The sequence below is a fragment of the Alexandromys fortis genome, unplaced genomic scaffold (assembly GCF_014885135.2).
Source record: "Alexandromys fortis isolate MF-2015 unplaced genomic scaffold, M_Fortis_MF-2015_v1.1 scaffold_32, whole genome shotgun sequence".
Classification (NCBI taxonomy): domain Eukaryota; kingdom Metazoa; phylum Chordata; class Mammalia; order Rodentia; family Cricetidae; genus Alexandromys; species Alexandromys fortis.
In genome coordinates this window covers 7,680,800-7,700,761 of record NW_026067938.1, presented here as the reverse complement: position 1 = coordinate 7,700,761, position 19,962 = coordinate 7,680,800, and the positions used below count along the sequence as shown (strand labels likewise).

General features: G+C 43.3%; 1 protein-coding gene across 1 annotated transcript in view; it reads left to right on the top strand.

Moving 5' to 3' along the window:
* Lrp2bp (LRP2 binding protein) overlaps positions 1 to 19,962 on the top strand; it is a 31,627-nt gene that overhangs the window by 7,555 nt on the left and 4,110 nt on the right. Inside the window, exons 2-8 of the mRNA XM_050147249.1 lie at positions 2,298 to 2,387; positions 4,025 to 4,145; positions 5,005 to 5,117; positions 6,267 to 6,380; positions 16,703 to 16,845; positions 16,923 to 17,028; positions 19,081 to 19,304. Coding sequence (XP_050003206.1) covers positions 2,343 to 2,387; positions 4,025 to 4,145; positions 5,005 to 5,117; positions 6,267 to 6,380; positions 16,703 to 16,845; positions 16,923 to 17,028; positions 19,081 to 19,304 — 866 coding nt within the window. The 5' untranslated portion in view covers positions 2,298 to 2,342. The remainder of the gene's footprint in view (positions 1 to 2,297; positions 2,388 to 4,024; positions 4,146 to 5,004; positions 5,118 to 6,266; positions 6,381 to 16,702; positions 16,846 to 16,922; positions 17,029 to 19,080; positions 19,305 to 19,962) is intronic.

Here is a 19,962-nt window from a genome sequence, read left to right as displayed (position 1 = left end):
TGGCTGCTACGTGGTTGTTACTAGCTTGTCTCATTGACACTGGCTGAAGACAAGATGCCTGCGGGCTCACAGACAGAGGGCCCTCTGGCTCACTGTAAACACAGTAGCTAGGGTTGATGGCATGATATTTGGGTCACTTCTGCAGCCCACCCTGTTCCCCAGTTCTCACAGAGGTTACTCAAATGACACAGTCACCTGGGAGGCTTGGTATGCCCGGAAGACTGCATTATGAGACAGGCATGCTAACCTTGGGCCACTCCATGTCTGCTTAGGAAAGCAAGCCTCCCCTGTGCCTGTGGGGGTGCATTACCATTTCCTTTAAGGTTACTAACTGAAAGCACACCCCAAGAAAGGCTCTCGGAAGAACACAGAGCCCCTCGCATTCTTCATACATTCAGGAGCACCTCGCATGGATTGCCGCCACCCATCCACCCCCAACCCCGCATTCAGCTCTATGGAGCTCTGGCTGTCCTGGAACTTGCTCTGTAGACCAGGCTGGCCTCAGACTCAGAGATTCGCCTGCCTCTGCCTCCCAAGCGCTGGGATTAAAGCTGTGCACCACCACAGCCTGGCTGGATTGCCTCTTTTAATAGGACAATGGTCTAAGTGGTTTGTCTGCCAGACTCATGACTGACTAGGGACAAATGTACAGACTGACTAGGGACAAACGTACAGAACGGGGTGGTGTGAGCTGTTGTCAGCTAGCACTCAGAGCAGCTGACTTCATAGGCATAGGGGCGCTAAGGAGGATCTGAGAAGGGAACATCACCCGCTTCACCCAGTCTCCCCCACCGAGTCACACGCTCTGGTGACGGAGACGCTCAGTAGGCAAAGCCTCTTAGGGCCAGGCTTGTGCACCAGGAACCACATGGTAGAAGGGGAGAAGCGAGCCCTGCAGCGTAAACACAAACACATAAAGGATCGTAATAAAAAATTCAAAACCACAGGTTCTCTTCAGAGGATATGTTATTAACGAGCGCCCCCTGTTTTTATCCCAGGATGGTCTAGGTTCACAACATGGTATGCACACAGCTGCACAGCGTCAGGTGACTTTAAGCTGAATGTCAGAATGTGGAAGAATCAATCCAGACGCTCACATTTAAAATCTTTTCTTAGCTCCTGTCTTGCATCTTGAAAGCACTAAATTTGAATGAACCTATTCCAGCAGCTCTGCCTGTTGGAAATCAGAGTGGAAATTGATGCTCAGAAATTAGCTTTGGTTCGAGACAGCCTCATGACTGTGGGGATCGTGGTCAGGCCTAGGCGTGGGAGAGCAATTATACGTATTATGAGAACGTCGGGAGAGCTAGATTAAAGTTGAGAATTAAGGACAGCTGCTATGAACAGCCTGGGGCCAAGGACCAAGATTTCAAAGACAATGCCCAAACCAAGCAGACAGGCTGACTTTCAGAATGTCTTTGGGGAGCAGGGCTTGATTTGCTTGTGTTCACAGCGTAGGCTGTCAGTTCTCTATGTCCATCCAGGGTACAAACTTGAGAGGATGTAGCTGTGAGAGCCAAGGTTACATTTTAATTACTATGCCTTAGAGATCCACGAAAGAAAAATGCCTCTGATCCGCAAGCCCCTTGCCCAAGGACAGAGAGTTCCTGAAATGCTGGAGGTTAATGTTTATAAGAGGTAACTTAAGAAGCTATGCGTTCTTACTCCCCTAAACAAGTTTGTTTGACCCGTCGGCACAGGATGTGCTTGATCACACAAGTGGGTGGGAGGTGTGTAGGCAGGAAATATGTCAGGATGTGTGCTTGCCCCTGATTGGACCTTATTGGAAATGCAATGATTTATGGATTCTCCTTCTTAAGCCCTTGCCACGCTTAATCCTCGGCCATTTCTAGGGTATGGACCTGGTCAGAGCCATCCATCTGGCCACCATTTAATTAAAGCGGGCTTCAAATTTGGCTTTCCACTGTGGTAGTGACCTCGGTCTCAATCGGTAGGATTAATGGTGGCACCAATTTCTACAGACTGCAGAGCCAGTTTCTCAAGATGACCAGCTTCTTAAAGCGGAAGGCCCACAGTTCTAACACAAACGTTATAATCACTCTACTTTTTTTTTTCTTGAGAGATAAAACAAAGTAATTCATGGGCAGCAGGGCGCCCTTGCCAACCAGCAGCTTTGCTACTAAGTGGATCACCTTCCTGCCCTGCCTGTTTCCTCGTGTGTTCAAAATGATCACCATTTCCTCACGTTTTATAAGAGCCAGCACTTTAAAAAGACAAGACAAAACAAACCCAACATTCAGTAGGCCTGAATGAAACATTTCTCTGTTGTTTTTCAGGCCCTCTGAAGTACTTCTTTTTAAGTCGATAAAGCAACAGAAGTCATGTGCAGTCTCATAAGCCAAGACAACAGCGTAAATTTAAATACGGTAAGGCGTGGTTAGTGCTTTATTTTATTTCTAGTCCCTTTCTTGAATTTTCCAAGGTTTCTCCAAACCAGGGGTTGGCAACCCCCGTGGGGATCAAACATCAGATATCCTGCACCTCAGATATTTACATTATGATTCATAACAGTGGCACAATTACAGTTATGAAGTAGCAATGAAAATGATCTTATGGCTGGGGGTCCCCACAACATGAGGAACTGTATTAAAGGGTCACAGCATTAGGAAGGTTGGGAACGGCTGCTCTAGCCCTTTTGAAACAGTAGCATACTGTGTTAATGTCATCAGTGAAATGAAGACCTGCTGCCCAGTTTGTGAATGACAGGGAGCTCTCATTCTGTCTGGATCGTTTCCTTCCAAATGTCTTACACAGGTTGCTTTGTTCATGAGGGAATTTTACAGTCTTATTGGAAACCTAGATCTTGAAATACAATTACTTTAGTTTTTTTAAGGATTTTCTTTTAAATTTTTATATGTAAATATCACACGTGTGCAGGTGACAGCAGAAGCCAGAAGAGGGCGGGCGGTCACTTCCTGAAGCTGGAGCGACGAGTGCTGTGACCCACCCAAAGTGGGTTAAGAGCCTCTGGAAGCACTTTGTTCCCATTGTTGCTTTTGAAAATTGTTTTTGATTTTTGAGTGGTTTGCTTGCGTGAATGTATTTGTACCAAGTGTGCCTGAATAAACCAGAAGAGGGCATGTGACCCCCTGGAACTAGGGTTATAGACAGTTGTGAAAAATGCCACGTGGTTGGCTGGGAATTAAACTCTAGCACTCTTAACTGCTGAGCCATCCCCCCCGCCCCCCCCCCAAACCCCGTGCTGCCACATGCAGACATTTCAGTGGCTTTGTTGCTGTCGTTGCTTAATCGTTCCTCCTCCTTTTGAGTCTCACTCTCGCTTATGAAGCAGCATGTTGCCTAAAACAGCACCCTGTAAGTATATAAACACAGCTTTCCAATCACACAAAGGTTCTCTTGCGGGTCTTCTGTAGGCCACCAATCAGAGGCCTTCCCTGGGAGCTGGCTCCTGATTGGTGGAAGTAACTTGAACCAGTAGAATGTCAAAGAGCAAGCAAGAAAGAAAGGGGGGAAAAAAAAACATAGCAACAACAGAGTTTGCTGTCCTCGCTACCCTCAGCCTAGGCCAACCTGGACTCCTCCATCCCAAATGAGGTCGCCCCTACACTTTATATGAAGGCTCTGATTCACCACACAGCGGTGGTCCATCTGGTAACATGGCAGTTCAATACAGACTGGAAGAGAAAACTGAGCGACACAGCTAAAATACAGTGTATTCCCAGGTAAAAAGGACAAAGGCTTTCATATGAAATGGATTACTCCGGTAAGCTTCAGTTAGAAAGATCCAGAAAGTCCCTAGTGACAGGAACCATCTCTTTGAGAGCAGTGTTGTCGGCTGCCACTGAAGGGCAGCAGTTGTGAATGACAGGCGGTCACGTGTGAACTCGCCTTCGGAAAGGAATTGCTGCTAACTCGGGGTCCTGCGGCCAGGCAATGTCTCGTAGATGCTTTTAGAATAAGTTCCACCGAGGAGTAAAGTTTCCCGTCGTGCTTTTCTGGAAGAAGAAATTTTAATCATCATATTTGTTCTCCTTGTTTACAGGATCCACGCGGTGGAAACAGGATGAAACTCACCAGTGAAAAGTTGCCCAAAAACCCTTTCTCTCTGTCTCAGTATGCTACTGAACAACAGAAATTCTTCCAGTGGAAGAAGGAAAAGCCTGGTATAAAAATCTGAATGTTTAATCTTTGCTTGGAAAATATTTTTGCAGAAATTCCGTTTTTGCTAGAATAAACAAGAAAGGAAAGACATATCCTTGGTTTCGAGGAGGTAGTCAATGCTCTACTCGGTTCAGGCTCTCCTGGAGGCTGGCAACTTTCTTAACTCAGACAGCAGCTGACCCTGGAGCTGTCTCAAGGCCTGATTAGGATCTACCCTCAGGACTTAAGGATCAGCTTCTAAAACAGAAAAGCTGGGTGTTGCTCCCCTCAGAGAGTGTGGCATAGTGCTTTACTGCAAATGGGTATTTAAAGCTATTTATATAAACCTTAAAAGCTGAAATGGAGAGCCGGGCAGTGGTGGTGCACTTGAGAGGCAGAAGCAGGTGGATCTCTGTGAGTTTGAGGCCAGCTTGGTTTACAAGCGCCAGTTCCAGGATAGGCTTCAAAGCTACAGAGAAACCTGTCCAAAAAAAAAAAAAAAAAAAAAAAAAAAAAAAAAAGATAGCCAGCTCATTTGATCAGTAGTTCTAAATACTAAATATGGCTCAAGCAAAGACTTTACCTCACCCACAAGACAGCTTTGCCCAGTGCATGCAGAGACTGTGTTCAAGTGCCTACCTGGCAAGGAGCAGCAGTCTCAGACTCAATGAGCATTTATTGGTTATGTAAGGTGTTACATACACTAGGTGCCATGATCATGATTTTGCTTAGGGCGTATTCTTCCTTGGAGCCAAGTTTTAGGAACTAGAAGTGGGCAAGAAACTGATACTAACAGCATCTAATGAATTCTCCGTTACGTATGGCTTCAAGAGAGAACATTCACGTTGTGTGGTTAATGCAGTTTTTACCTTTCTGACTCAGATTATTACGGTCATGCTAATCTGGTGGATACAGCATTGCAGTACCTGAAAGAAAGAATAAAAAGAGGGGATGCTATGGCGTATTTTCTAAGAGGTCAACTCTATTTTGAAGAGGTACCATTTTTGGTCTTTTTTTTTTTTTGTATAATTGTGTTGTTAGTACTTCATTGTTGGGGGTTATTTGAGTTTTAATGGGGCAATTATATAGGGTAGATAAGACCTTGGGTTCCATCCTCAGCGTCACACAATAAGTAGAGGCAGCCGATGGTCATAGCAAACTTTCAGGTGAATTTTTTGTTTTGTTTTGTTTTGTTGTTTTTTTGAGACAGGGTTTCACCATAGCTTTGGAGCCTGTCCTGGAACTAGCTCTTGTAGACCAGGCTGGCCTCGAACTCACAGAGATCCGCCTGTTTTTGCCTCCCAAGTGCTGGGATTAAAGGCGTGCGCCACCACTGCCCAGCTTCAGGTGAATTTCTTACGTCATTATGCCTGAGAAACTCGGGCATAGCCACATAGGCTATGGTTTTGTGACCATGTGTGGCACACAGACGTAAGACTTAGGAGCTATCTGGTCTTTCTTCACTAAAGTTATTCTGAAGGAGTCATTTAGAAAGACCCATTTTTCACACTGCAAATTGATAACATATATATTATAGTTTGATTCACAATATGTAAGCTCATTCATAAACTATTTGTATATCATTAATAATTGAATTCCCTGAAAAGTAGCTTTTCATATATTTTACACATCATGAGGAGACCATTTCTTTTTTTACTTCAAATTATGGTGGGATAGCTCGGTAGGTAGACGTAAGAAAAATTCTCTGTGCTATCATATAGTTTTCAGTAACAGAGCTTTGATTTTTCTTCAGGTCCCAAGGATCTGTCCCCAGCCCCTCATGTCCCTTTGAGACTCAGGAAATGAGTCTCAATTATGAGTCTAAATATGGCTCAAGCAAAGAGTTTACCTCCCACAAGACAGCTTTGCCCAATGCATGCAGAGACTGTATTCACATCCTCCTTTCTCTCTTACCTTTGCATGTTGGGACCTTCTTTGACCTAACTATCCTCTGAGGCCTCGGGGTACCCACCTGTCGGAGATGGCATGGCCCAATGACTTAAGCAAAAAGTTTGGGCCATTTCCAATATGGCGGCACCATCTGTTAATTGTGCATCCTTAGGCATAGATGACCATTTGACGCTTGAGTCCAGGGTTGTTACTTTAAACACATAATGAAATGAACTATTCTCTGGGGCTTTCAGGGCTGGTATGAAGAAGCCTTGGCACAGTTTGAAGAAATCCAGGAGAACGATCATCAAGCAATTTATCAACTAGGCGTGATGTATTATGACGGGCTGGGGACTGTCTCAAATGCTGTAAGTTAAAGTCCTGTGCACCATGTTTAAGATTCCACTGCAGTGGTTTAATGGCTTGTCTCCACTTTTACATCTTAATATTTAATTTTTTTTTAGTCTTTGAATGATTACTGATGTCACTGTACACATGTATAAAAGACAAAGTTAATTTCTTTTGATCTCTTTCCACTTTGTCCTCCTTCAGCTCCCAATCTAACTTAAAAAGGTTTTTTTTTTTTTTTTTGACATAACTAGATTCAACTGTCAGAAACAGTGAGCCTCTCTGTCCTTGAACTTGAGTGGCCATCCCCAACTGCTACAGAATGTTCTGGTTCATCAGTGGTGTCCTCCTCTGTATGAAGAACGGGGACTTATCCTCAAAAAAAGCTTCCATGTTGAAGGTGCCACTGTGTTTTTCTTTACACGGTGAGCAAGGGAATATCTGCCCCCACTTCTAGTTCACTGGATGCCTCTCAGGACTGATTCATCTCTCACTGAAGACAGTTTATCATGGAGTTTCCTTTATTGCGGTCTAGGGATGGGCAAGAGCTCAAATTATTTTTCTGAATATGGATCTCATGACTAACAATGTGCCCTTCTAGATGTTCATATGTTTCCTGAAAAAATTATAGACATCCCGTGAATGTTCACGTTAGAAATTTCACATAAAATTTACATAGAAGAATTCTTATATGCTGTGCAAGTCACACAAATGTCTATGGTTTTCCATTTTAAGAGGCCAAAGTCAGAAGTAGGCACTCTGGGGAAAGATTTTTGGTGATTTTGCCTGAGAAATGACTTAGACGATTTGTCATAGATTTTCTCAGTTGCACAGTGAGAGTCTGTAAGGGTCATTTGTAAGCGTCTACTTACAACTCAACCACCAAAAAATGCTCGTTGCTACCACTAGCTCTCAATGTGCTGTTGAAAATATTTTCCCTTAGTCTTAAAAAATGATTACAAAGCTATACGAATGTAGATAAAATTTAGAAAATAAAAACTGAATCGCTTCAAATTCTACCACCAAATGTGAATACTTGCTATTGTTACCCGATTACAATGCAGGTATTAATATGACATAGATTTTGTTTATTGACAAAGGGCATCCAAAATGATATGAGTCAGCAAAATGGCTAAGTGGGTGAAAGTGTTTGCTGAGCAAGTCAGACGACCTAAGTTCGAACCCTGGCCCTAAAGGTTAAAAGAGAGAATTGAGCTGCAAAAATTGCCCGCTGGTCTCCACGCGTGCACCGTGGCATATGTGCACCCATACTGAAACTTTAATTTAAAAAAATAATAAAAATTAAAACATTAAAATGGAATGGATAGTACAGTCCTATATTAAAGTTTTCTGAGAGTATTTTATAAGCAATCTATCAATAACAAAATATTCGACAGGATGTACCTTGATTATATGCAAATACTGTGCCACTTTGTATAGGGACCTGAGCATCCATGACTTTTATATGCATGAAGGTCTTAGAACCAATCACTGAGGGTGTCAAAGAATAACTGTGTATGTGTATTGCATGTATATGTGTGTTTACACACACATATGTAACACGCATACATATAGATTTATTAAAAAAACACTTTGGGAAAAACATACAATATATATCAATTTGTAATATCTTTTTTTACTATAATAATTGTGAATGCCCTTCCTTGTTAATGAATATTGAACCATGATCAATAAAATCTCAGAGATAATTGGGATTCAACCTGAAGACCAGAAAAGCAAAGCCGTCAGCCACTGGCTCTTACCTTAATCTCAGTTCGAAATGGCGATCCTGCCTCCAGGAATCTCAGAATGAGACTGTGTCCCATTTTGTAGTCATTTCTAGGGCTGGGATTAAAGGCCTGCACCACTGGGATTAAAGGCATGCACCACTGGTTTCTATGGCAACTAGGGTGGCTCCTGGGATTGAAGGTGTTTGTTACTAATGCCTGGTCTGAAAGGCTGACCAGTGGGGCTTATTCTCTGATCTTTACTCTCTGATCTTCAAGCAATCTTTATTTATTAAAATACACATAAAATGCTTCTTCAGAATGTAATGATCTACATTATCACTCTAATACCTGCACTGAAATCATTTGCTCATGAGTAATAATTGTAGGCCTATGTAAATTATCTTGTTGAAGACAGAGGGTAAAGAAACTGAGTTCAAGCCGGGCAATGGTGGTGCACACCTTTAATCCCAGCACTCGGGAGGCAGAGGCAGGCGGATCTCTGTGAGTTCGAGACCAGCCTGGTTTACAGAGCTAGTTCCAGGACAGGCTCCAAAGCTACAGAGCAACCCTGTCTCGAAAAACCAAAAAAAAAAGAAAAGAAACTAAGTTCTGAAGAACATTATTATAATTTGAATTTCTCACTCCAATTTTTTTCTCATTGTACAAATAAATTTCAAATGCTCCCCAAATAACAATTAAAAACTTAATTTTTAATTTTCAAGAGTACTTAGACATATCTTTCTGTGTTCATGAGCAAATCTGCCCTATCCATAAGGGTCTCAAATTCCAAATTCTAAGTGTACGTGGGTTTTCTAATCTCGACTTCCCCACAGGTTTCAAGCCTTGGCTGACAGTCTGGTCTTGTGAATATGAATTTATATTTCTGAACTCTTTAAGATAAGAATAAACCGCCTTGGAGATAGGTCTGCCATTGCCCCTCTCCCTTGTGTAGCACAAATAATAAAAACTCAGAGACAGATACCGGGATTAAAGCTGAAGATCAGAGAAACAGAACAGTCAGCCACTAGAGAGACCTTTTCCCTCTACCAATGCTCAGACCCAAGGGTCGATCCCCAGACTGCTGAGACTGCACCGTGTCTCCAACCAAACCTCCGACTCCACACTCCAGTGAGTTCCTGTCTCTTCCCCTTTATATTCCTCTCTCTGCCAACCATGTCGCTCCTGTCTCCACCTCCCTAGATCTGTGTGACTCCCAAACACTGGGATCTGTTTCTGGATCTTGTGCAGCCCAAAGTAGTCTTAAACTCACAGAGATCTGTCCGCCTCTGTCTCCCGAGTCCTGGGACTGAAGGTGTATGCCACCTCTCCCTGGCCTCTAGCGGCTTAGCTTTGCACTCTCATCTTCGGGCAAGCCTTATTTATTAAAATACAAATAAAATGTCACCACGCCCTTGGCCATAGCTGACCTTGATGACTGACTATGGTCCACCTTTGAGCTAAATCTAGACCTAGCACTGGGTGGACCCCTTGTCAATACAAAAATTTTAGCAAGACATTACCAATTGAATATTTTATGTAAATTTCATATATTATGTACATTTACGAAATAAGTCATTAACCTAACAGAGTTGCTAACAAGACTGAATAGCAACATATAAAAACACAGAACACAGAGACATCCTTTATTCATTTTCTTCTTTTTCAGTCTTGTATAAAGCTATCAGTGGGGCCTACACTTTAGGTGCCCAAATTTTCTACTTTTGACTCTTTTTTTATCGTGCAATGAAATGAATGGATGAATGGTAGATAAGAGGAATATTTGCACTAAATGCAAGGCATTTTATTAACTACTTGTTTGAAGTTGGTAGGATGTAGTCTCCATGACTGCGGTGCCCATATGCACACTGCCCCCCCATACACATATGCACATACACACATGACTTAAAATAATTTTTAAAAGACAAACAAACAGGGGCTGGAGAGATGGCTCGGTGGTTAAGAGCACTGGTTGCTCTTCCAGAGGCCCTAGGCTCAATTCCCAACACTGGTATGGCAGCTCACAATATCTGAGACTAGTTGCAGGGGATCTGGTGCCCCCTTCTGGCCTCTATGAAAACCAGGCATGCGTACAGTGCATAGAAATACATTCAGGAAAAATATCTGGGTGTGTGTGTGCTTGTGTATGTGTGTGTGTGTGTTAAAATAAAATAAAACAAACAAAATGTTTTAGTGGCATAAACGAAACTTAAAAGATCCATCCCCACTTCCTGTACTAGCAGCACTTACTAAATGCAACCTGTGAGTTACGGACTCAGCTCTTGTGAACTGCACAGACTGAATCCATTGGCTTAATGGATTATTTACTCAGTCTTCACCACGTCAACACTACAGATGATGTCAGAACAGTCTGAGGTGCCGGATAACCAAGGATGAGAAGGGAAGGGATTGGCGGTCTGAGGAAGATTGTTAGTGACGCTAAGCAACATTATAGACTAAGATACACACGTGCCAGATACAAAGGTGCAGTCAGGAAGGTTTCCATCAGACAGGTGGCATAGACTGAACCTTTCCAATTTTTTTTTTAAAAAAGCATTTAGACAGAGGAAGCAGCAACGTGAACAAAGTTAGGAGATGCCCTTTGGTAGCTGAAATCCAGCTTCTCCAGCCAAGTCAGCATATGAACTAAGATTATCACGGAAAATATGTGTAACCAACAACTGCCCATTAATAGTGCTGGAGAGGGTCAGGCAGAGGGTCCAGCAGTCGGGAGGGAAAGGCAGAGGCAGGTAGATCTGTGTTAGTTCAAAATCAGCCTGGTCTACAGAGGCTGTAGGCTAGGACTGTTAGCCAGGAAAATCCTGTCTCAAAAACCAAACCAAAACAACAACAACAAAACAGTGCTGGAGATAAATAAGCCACTTGGTCACTTAAATCATATACAGAGGAGACTGGGCTCAAACAGGGCTCCCTGACTTTCCATGGACCATCCTAACTGTACTCTCTGAAGTAGTTTCCATTTCTTCTGCCCATTAAAGCCCTCAGTCTATGTTAAATCGCCTGGGAGTTTAGCTCAAAGCCGGAGCTGCTGGCCTGTGTGATGATCTAGTTCTATTCGCACCTCTGCAAGATGAATCAAGTAAAACAGTTAAGGCTAGGAACGTAAGTAGACATCCTCACTCCATCAATCTTTTTCAGTCTTCAAATGATAAAACAGCTTTTAGGGAACCGTATTAAAACCCACTCTCAAAAACATTTTGAACAAGATGAATCACCAGTAAGATGAAGAGCTGATGACTGTGAAACTATTAGACCTATGAACTGACTGATGAATTCAGAATTCTTAACATCTGCAAAACAAGGTTGTCTCATCTGATCTTGTTTCCCCTTGATCTGTTGGATTTATTAAATAACATCGAGTCCAACACAGGGAAGAAAGAATCTGATATACCTTCTTCAGCTGTCTTCCCTTACCTGCTAGGTTTTCAAGGGTATTATTTTGATAGCAACATTAAATTGTTACAAAACCCAGAGTTCTTTGAAAGAATGTTATCCGGGTATCAGAATGTATCCATATGAGATCCTAGGTGCAAAACGGTGTTTGCTGCCAAACCTCAGGGTCTGATTTCACTCTTGGGACCTACCTAGTGGAAGGAGAGAGCTGACTCCCCCAAAAAGTTATCTTTTAACCTCACACCCACCATGACTTGTGCTCACCCCACACATACAGGCATACATACATATATAGGCACGTTAATTAGATAAAAATATAATAAAATATAAATATAAGATAAAATACAAAAAGATGGTTAAAAGTCTCGAGACCAGTTCTGACGTTCACGCTACTGCCACCTCATGTGCTTCTTTGGTATTACTGGGGATTGCAATGACAAGATCTCAATCAGTTGGCTGCCAAAATTAACTAAGAATTAGAAGAAGAGAAGACCTAACAGAGGAATTATGGGTGAGGTAGCCATTTCTCCACGAAGCAAGCTGATGCCATAGCACGTTCATCAGGCATCCACGCCATGCAATGTCCCATGTCTTCCTCCAGAATGAAAATCACTTCCAAGCACTGGTTTTATTTTTATCTGCGCGTTTGAACAGCTCCCCTGTTTACATTGAAATCATTTCAATGTAAACCATCACAAGAATTATAGCATCATTTAACGTGAAGTTTAAGAAGTAAGTACTAAAGAAAATTATAGTGATGAATTAATATTCACAGGCATGTCTTTTTAAAATCTTTGATACAGTCACCTCTGGCCAAAAAGAATTTATCAGAAAAAAAAAGAGAGAGAAAAAATTTAAACTTACCAAAGAAATAGTTGACTACCAACTTCAATCTGTCTGTCGGTCAAGGCTGTTGTCATCCATGGATTGCTTCCTGAACAAGCTATCATGATTCTTCGAAACCCTACCGGCTCCTTCCTGCCCCCTGCCCCTTCCTGCCTCTTTCTGTGCTCTCTCCTTTTGCTTTCTTCTGTAAGACAAGTATGCTGGTCCCACTTTCTCCCCCAGAGCATCACTCCCATCCTTTCCTGTGTCTTCTGTGAATTCCGGTCTTTGATGAGATGTTTTCTTCTTAGACTGTAAAATAGTGCTCTTTATTTCTTCATAGTTGTAATGGCTACTTACTGTCTTATTTTCTGTTTAACTTATTGATCCCTCATTGGAAGGCAAGCTTGACACACCAGGAGGTGTGTCTATTTTGTTCAATGCTATATGACTAGCTATCAGATCTATAGTAGACGCTGAGTATCCAACCTTGTGGCCTCGTGGTGACACTGTTCATCAAGGTCCTACTTCCAGTGAGTTTCCAAGGAACTTAACTAGAGAAAGAGTCTGTCTTCGGAGAAAAATCACCGTGCCAACCGCCTGATACTGTGGTGAAATGTTTCCCCCTGTCACAAATGTACTCGGTGATGCAGGGGAAGGAGAGGATACATCCCGCCAGAAGTTTAGTGATTCAACACGAGGAAACCTGTAAATACACCATACTGCTTCGATAGTTTAAATGAAGGAAGCCCTCATGGTTTCAGTGTGAGCTAAAAATTCCATGAAATGCTTCATTTCTTCATGGTAAGCCTATTTTGAAAAATCAAATTTACTCTTTCCCTAAAACACAGCCTTTTAAAGTTAAGAGAATAATGTAGGCAAAATCTTCTCACAAGCAGGAGCAAATTATTTTCTGTGATCAGCTGTTCATGCTGTCTGTTGAATACACTCCACATCTGTCCAGGCCTTTACCCCGACCTTCTGTTTCTCCAGACCCACGGCGCCCCTCACCTGGATTGTAATATAAAACACACTTTATCATTCTTACAGCCACCGGGGCCATCTTTCTAAAATATAAGTCAGCTATTTCCTGTATACCTCTAAACAGCTCCCAAGACGTTTTATGTCGAAAGATCAAAACAGGAGCTGAAGAAAGGGCTCAGCCGCTAATAGCACTTACTGCTCTTGCAGAAGACAAACTCAGCAGCCAAATTAGTGGCTCACAACAACCTGTAACTTCATCTCCTAGGTATCTGTTGTATTATTATGACCTCTACAGGCACCTGTACTCACATGCACACAGAGAGAGAGAGAGAGAGAGAGAGAGAGAGAGAGAGAGAGAGAGAGAGAGAAGAGAGGAAGAGAGGGGGGAAGAGAGGGAAGGAGGGAGGGAGGAAGAAGAGGGTGTGGGAGCTTTGGAGAGGGAGAGAAGGAGAGGTGGGGGGATGAAAATTTTTGGAAAAAGTACGTATTTCATTCTAACTTCTATGTCCTTACAACTCCCTCAAAGTTTGCTTGCGAGCTAAACACTGATAAAGGGTGAGAAAAGAAAGGTATTTTATTGATTCTCAGGTTATTTTTGGAACTACATGAAACAGAGCTTGACCATCTTTCCCCACCCCACCCCCAATAAAACCCTCCATAATAGGAGTAAAAGTTGTTGATGACCATGATTTTGCATAAATCTTTCTATGGAAAATAATGATTCAATCTGGGCAAGACATAATGAACAAAATTTACAGGCTGTGGAAACTACACCAAAGTAAACTAGAGACAAGATTAGTCTTGAAAACTACAATTAGAAGGGAACAGGAATGTTCTATGAATTCCAGGTTGAGACACACACACACACACGCATGCACACACACATGTACACATAAACACACACAATACTTTTCTTGGCTCACATCACAGCCAAACTACTGAAAATCAAAGATAAAGTATGGAAACTAGCCAGAGAGAAGGGACACGTTATATACCCGAGGGACATTGTAGGCGGAGACTGCCTACAATGGGGAATCCCGCACCAGGACTTCAGTGTGGGGCCTGACCACTCATGAGAACTGAAGGAAAGCCAGACGATTGTAGAATGACACATGTACAGCATGTGGCTTGTGATTTCAGATGATATCCAGATAGTAGTTAAGGCATGACCATGGTTGCCGAGAGGATGTGGAGTGTAGGCAGGGGACACTGGAGGTGCCCTGTATATGACAATTAACTCTCTGGCTGGAGCACATGGTTTTTCTTTCCTCATGGTCACTAAGTCAGAACAGACATTGGAATGACACGAGGAAACCTAATCCCAGAGCCAAAGCCTTCCTGCAGGTGTTAGGGGGTGACCTGTGGCAAGGAAAATGAGAGATCTAAAAAAGTGGTGGGTTCTATGAACTATAAAGTAGTTACTAATATAGTTATTTATAAGTAGATACTCTGTGTGTCTTCTTATCCATAGGGTGGAGATGACATGGGAAAAGTGAAACAAAGCCAGCTCCATCTTTGAGCATTATAATATATTTAATATTATTCTATATTAGGACATTCAGTATATTACCTTCCCTAAAGAGAGCCTCATGGGACCACAGAGTTTAGGCACAGGAAGTAAAAGAAGTGGAGGAAAGAGAATGTGAGGATTTTATTGCCAACTAGACCTTTTCAGTTGAGAGAGAACTGGAATAGGTGGGGGGGGGGACTGCAAAGGGCATTGTGGAGTTAAGAATATGTGGGAAGACAGATAACTGGATCCAACTGTGACAGCTGAAGTTACCAACTAAACTCAAGGGTCCAAATAGACCTCTGCTGCTGAGTTCAGCTATGGCCTTCAGTGGCCTTAGCTTTAGGCTGTCGGCTAAGTCCTCCTGCCCCCGGTGAAAATGGATGCTTCTTGTCCTACCTCTTCCCAAATACCTGGCAGCTACTTCCCAAATTACCCACACAGAGCCTTATATGAATTATAAATGTTAAGCCAATAGCTTAGGCTTATTACTAATTTGCTCTTACAATTGAAGTTAACCCATATTCCTTATTTACACATGGCAGTACCTTTATTAGCATGGCACATTCATCTCCTGTTCCCTCTGTGTCTGACTGGTGACTCCTGACTCTGTCCTTCTTCCCATCATCCTTAGTTTGCTTGTTCACCTATACTTCCTGCCTGGCTACTGGTCAGCCTGGCTACCGACCAATCAGCGTTTTATTAAATCAATTTAATTGGCAAATCTTTATAGTGTACAAGAGGATCATTCCATAGCAGCCAGGATTAGCACTCAGCCCAAGAAAACAAACTGGGGGCCATGGGCAGCATTTGAAATGACAAATATTGGTTGAGAAACCAAAGGGCATTGCATTGACACTGGGATTGTGGAACACCATTCAGAACAGTTACATTCAAGTGGAGGCTTAAATGATGACAGAGAAACAAAAGAGAGAAAGTCAGAGCAAGATGTTTGCTCCAGAGACCCGGAAATGCCTTGGCATTGTGGTGTGTGGACCAGAAAGGAAGCTACCCAATGCCAGGAATTCGCTGTCTTGGTTTAACTAACAGGAGTCATTTCTGAAGATTAGTAAGGCCATGGGATGGACAGAGTTTCTGGACTGGAAAAGGTCAGGGAGCAGATTCGGAGCCACAGACAATTGGCTGAGGAACTGCCACACCTTAGGAAACTTTTGGGTGGCTTTCTATGAGAATGCCTTAGTGATGCTCTTTTATTTTGACTTTCAAAAATGATTTTACTTTTAATTGCGCTGTATGTGCATATGCACATGTGAGTGCAGGAACCTATAGGAGTCATAAGGGAGCAATGAATATCCTGGAACTGGAGTCACAGGGAGTTAGGAGCCACCAGCTTGGGTGCTAAGAATCAAACTAGAGTCCTCTACAAAAACAACATGGGTGCATGCACACCCACAACACAACACATATAGAGGTCAGAGGAGAGCTCCTCTTCTACTGTGTGGATCCCAGGATCAAACCTGGGCTATCAGGCTTCTTCACAAAGCCTCCCCTTACTCAGAGAAGACGTCCTGTCACTCGTAGTTAGAATGCAAACGGTGTCACGGTACTGATGCCACAAGAAGGTTGCCATTTTAGACATCCGTCACTAAGGAACACACTCCGTAGAACGCAGGCTAGAGAAGGTAGAGTAAGATATTCACTCCGCAGCGCCCGAGAATGCCTGTCAGCACACAGTCTAAACAACCTTTCTCTCCTTGCCTCCATCCCTGAAAACCCAGAGTAAACATACTCCTATGCATAAATCTGTGATCTTTTACACACGTGGTAAACTTGAACACTGTACCCTATAGGAAGAAAGGCATTCCGTTTGAGCTAAACTAAAGACTAGTGTTTGTTTGTTTGTTCTTTTCCTTTGCGGAAGGAAAAAGGAGTGAACTATATGAAGAAAATCCTCGATTCTCCATGCCCCCAGACAGCACACTTAAAATTCGCTGCTGCTTACAACCTTGGAAGAGCTTATTTTGAAGGCAGAGGTGTGAAAAGGTCGGATGATGAAGCAGAGAGGTAATGGTCCCTGGAAGTAAAACTGCGGGCTTCAAAAGGCTGCCACAAAGAATAACTCCCCTTGTTTTCTCTCTCAGACTCTGGCTGTTTGCTGCAGACAATGGAAACCCAAAAGCCAGTGTGAAGGCGCAAAGTATTCTGGGACTGTATTATTCAATGAAAGAGCCCAAACAGTTAGAAAAGGTAACTTTCTCGTCCCATCTTTAAAAAATGTGTTTATTTTGGTACTGGCAAAACCCCAGCCTTGCTAGCGCTCAAATACTGACCTGTATCCCAACCCTCTTCCTTTGAACACTAGCGGTATAGCATCTAGATTCATAATCGCTTCGCTGGTTCTTTCCAGAGAAGACACTGTGAAGTAAGTGTGAAGGCTTGGACATCGCTTACATTTCCTGAACAATGTAGGGGCAGCTCATACTTTGGGACCCCATCTTTGACTTTCCATCACCACAACAATATCTTAGTGCTCACCTGTGGAGGCCCAAAAATGTGAGCCTATTTTCACCTTGTCTGAGAGTTTCAGCTGGCTCAAAGTTGTTGACAAGCGTGGCTACACGCCCTGACCAGGGTGTAGTTGCTTGGTGTTTTTGAGTTGAGGTGGTCCTAAAGTAGATCCACTCCACCCTAACTCAAGGTTAGAGAATTCAAGTATACTTCTGCTCCTTCTTTTGAATTAAGAGGTTTGACCCCGGAAGTGGCTACCTTCAGGATATTTGGTCTAGGGTGGGTTCACTGCCTAAACAACAGAATGCTTTTCTCGTGAATTAATGGCTTGATGGCTCTAAGTATTAAAGCAGGTAACTGTTTTAGTTGTTTTTTGTATCAGTTAAAGCAGTCTTTTGCCTTCCTCTCCCCCCCCCCCCCCCGTTGTATTGAGTTATAAAAGTGTATGGAAAATTAAACGTTGGGATTTTTCAGTATTCACTGGAACTCCCTTCTGGTACTGTCCTGTGTTTCTCTTTTATTATTTTTACTCTTGTCTTCCTCCTCCTCACTCACTTTTCTGCCCTCCAAACCCCTACTCTGGTAAGTGGTGGTATACTTGTTGAAACTGCTCTCCGACACTCACCTCATTGCAGCCAAGAAGCAGACATCCTCCTGGCCCTGATGCTGCTATTGGCTGGTGTCAGGTTCATCCCCCTTAATCTCCTTTGGAAACCCCTCACATGGAAACCCCCCAAACTGTGCTTCACTGCATCGGGATTTCTTACCCAACCCAACTGACAGTCAAGATTGACCATCAAAAATCTGAGAGCTCAGCTCCGCCCTTTCCAGCATGTACAGCTGCTGCTGTCCCTGCTTCTACCAAAGGAGATTATGGGTATGAAAACCTGGCGTCTGCTAGAAAAGGATAAACCAACAAAGCACAGCACTGCAAAAGTTAAAAGAAAAGGCACACTCCTGAAATAATGGCCGGAACCATTGAAGCTTGAGTTAAGCGATGCTTCCTCTGATTTGAGAAAGCACAAAATGACACTGGCAAGAACACACACCAGGAATTAAAAGTTACAGCCACTGGATTTCTGTGACAGTAGTCTCACGACAATAACTGGAAGGAAATCCTACAATGAGAAGGAAATGTAGAGCTATTGGTCAGTGCAGGGTTAAGGGCAAATTCCTAAGAGGCAGATAACAGCCAGAGATGTTCTGCTGATGCCTGAGCTTCTACTCCTAATGACTTTTACATCAGATTCAGAGCGTTAGGTCATGTGATAGTTAATCTGACTGTCGAATCACCGAGGAGTGAAGCCTCTGGGCTTATGTGGGGGGACTATCTAGGTTAGCGTGAGGTGGGAAGACCTGTTTTTAATGTGGGTGGCACTATCTTTCCCCTAGGTTCTCAGGACACACAAAAACAAAAAGGCCGGGCCAGTGAGATGGCTCACAGTTAGGTATTCTTGCCACCAAGCCTGATGGCCTGAGACTGAGCCTCAGAACCCACATGAGAAAGGAGAGAACCGACTGTCACAGGTCACATGCACACACGCAATTAATGAATACATGTCAAAAGATAAAAACATGAGCACTCTTTTGCCACGAACAATGCTGGCCAGTGACACTCACTTCAGCACTTCCAAGCGCGTGGGTTCCACACCCATGTAAATACAGCCAAGGGCAACCGTGCAGCTAGTTCCTGGAGACCTGTCACCTAACCACGCCTCTAGACCTTTTTCTTTCTAGAACCCCCTCGTGATCTCACCCTGCAGATAACAAAATGAAATTGTGATTTCTCAGGCATTTTTCTGGCATTCGGAAGCTTGTGGCAATGGGAATCTGGAGTCCCAGGGTGCACTTGGTCTTATGTACTTTTACGGTCAGGGAATCCACCAGAACACGGAGGCGGCCCTGCAGTGCTTACGGGAAGCAGCGGAACGAGGGAATGTCTACGCCCAGGGGACTCTCGTGGAGTACTACTACAAGATGAAGTTTTTTACCAAGTGTGTTGCGTTTTCCAAAAGGCGAGTGTCTTGGTTTGTTTTGCGTTGCTATGCCACCACCACAGATGGTTTATAACGAAGAGACGTTGTTTCTCACATTTCTGGAGCCCACAAGTCTGAGACCAAAGTTTTGAGAAGTTCAGTTGGCTGATGAGGCCTGCATTTCTCCAGAGAGGGGGTGTCATGTCCTCATATTCAGGGTGTCAAAGGGCAAACCCCCCCCCCAAAAAAAAAGGCCGTGTGCAGCTTTCTATAGCTGGGTCTTAGTCTCATGAATGAGGCAGGCCCTTGTGACCTAAACACCTCTGAATTTTGTGGAAATACATGAATGTTTCAGGGGACACATTCAAGCCACAATAATACTTGAGTAGTAAGTAGAGGTTTTCCTTTTCCAAGTACTTGATGTTATGCCAGATATGTCCAACAAAACTTTCTTCGGGGTTGAAATGACAAGTGCTCAATGACCTTAAATACCCTCCTGCCACTGCGGCCTGAAAATTTAAACCAGTTAAGATTGAAGTGAACAGGGGCTGGAGAGATGGCTCAGCGGTTAAGAGCATTGCCTGCTCTTCCAAAGGTACTGAGTTCAATTCCCAGCAACCACATGGTGGCTCACAACCATCTGTAAAGAGGTCTGGTGCCCTCCTCTGGCATGTGGGCATCATACATGGAAGCAGAA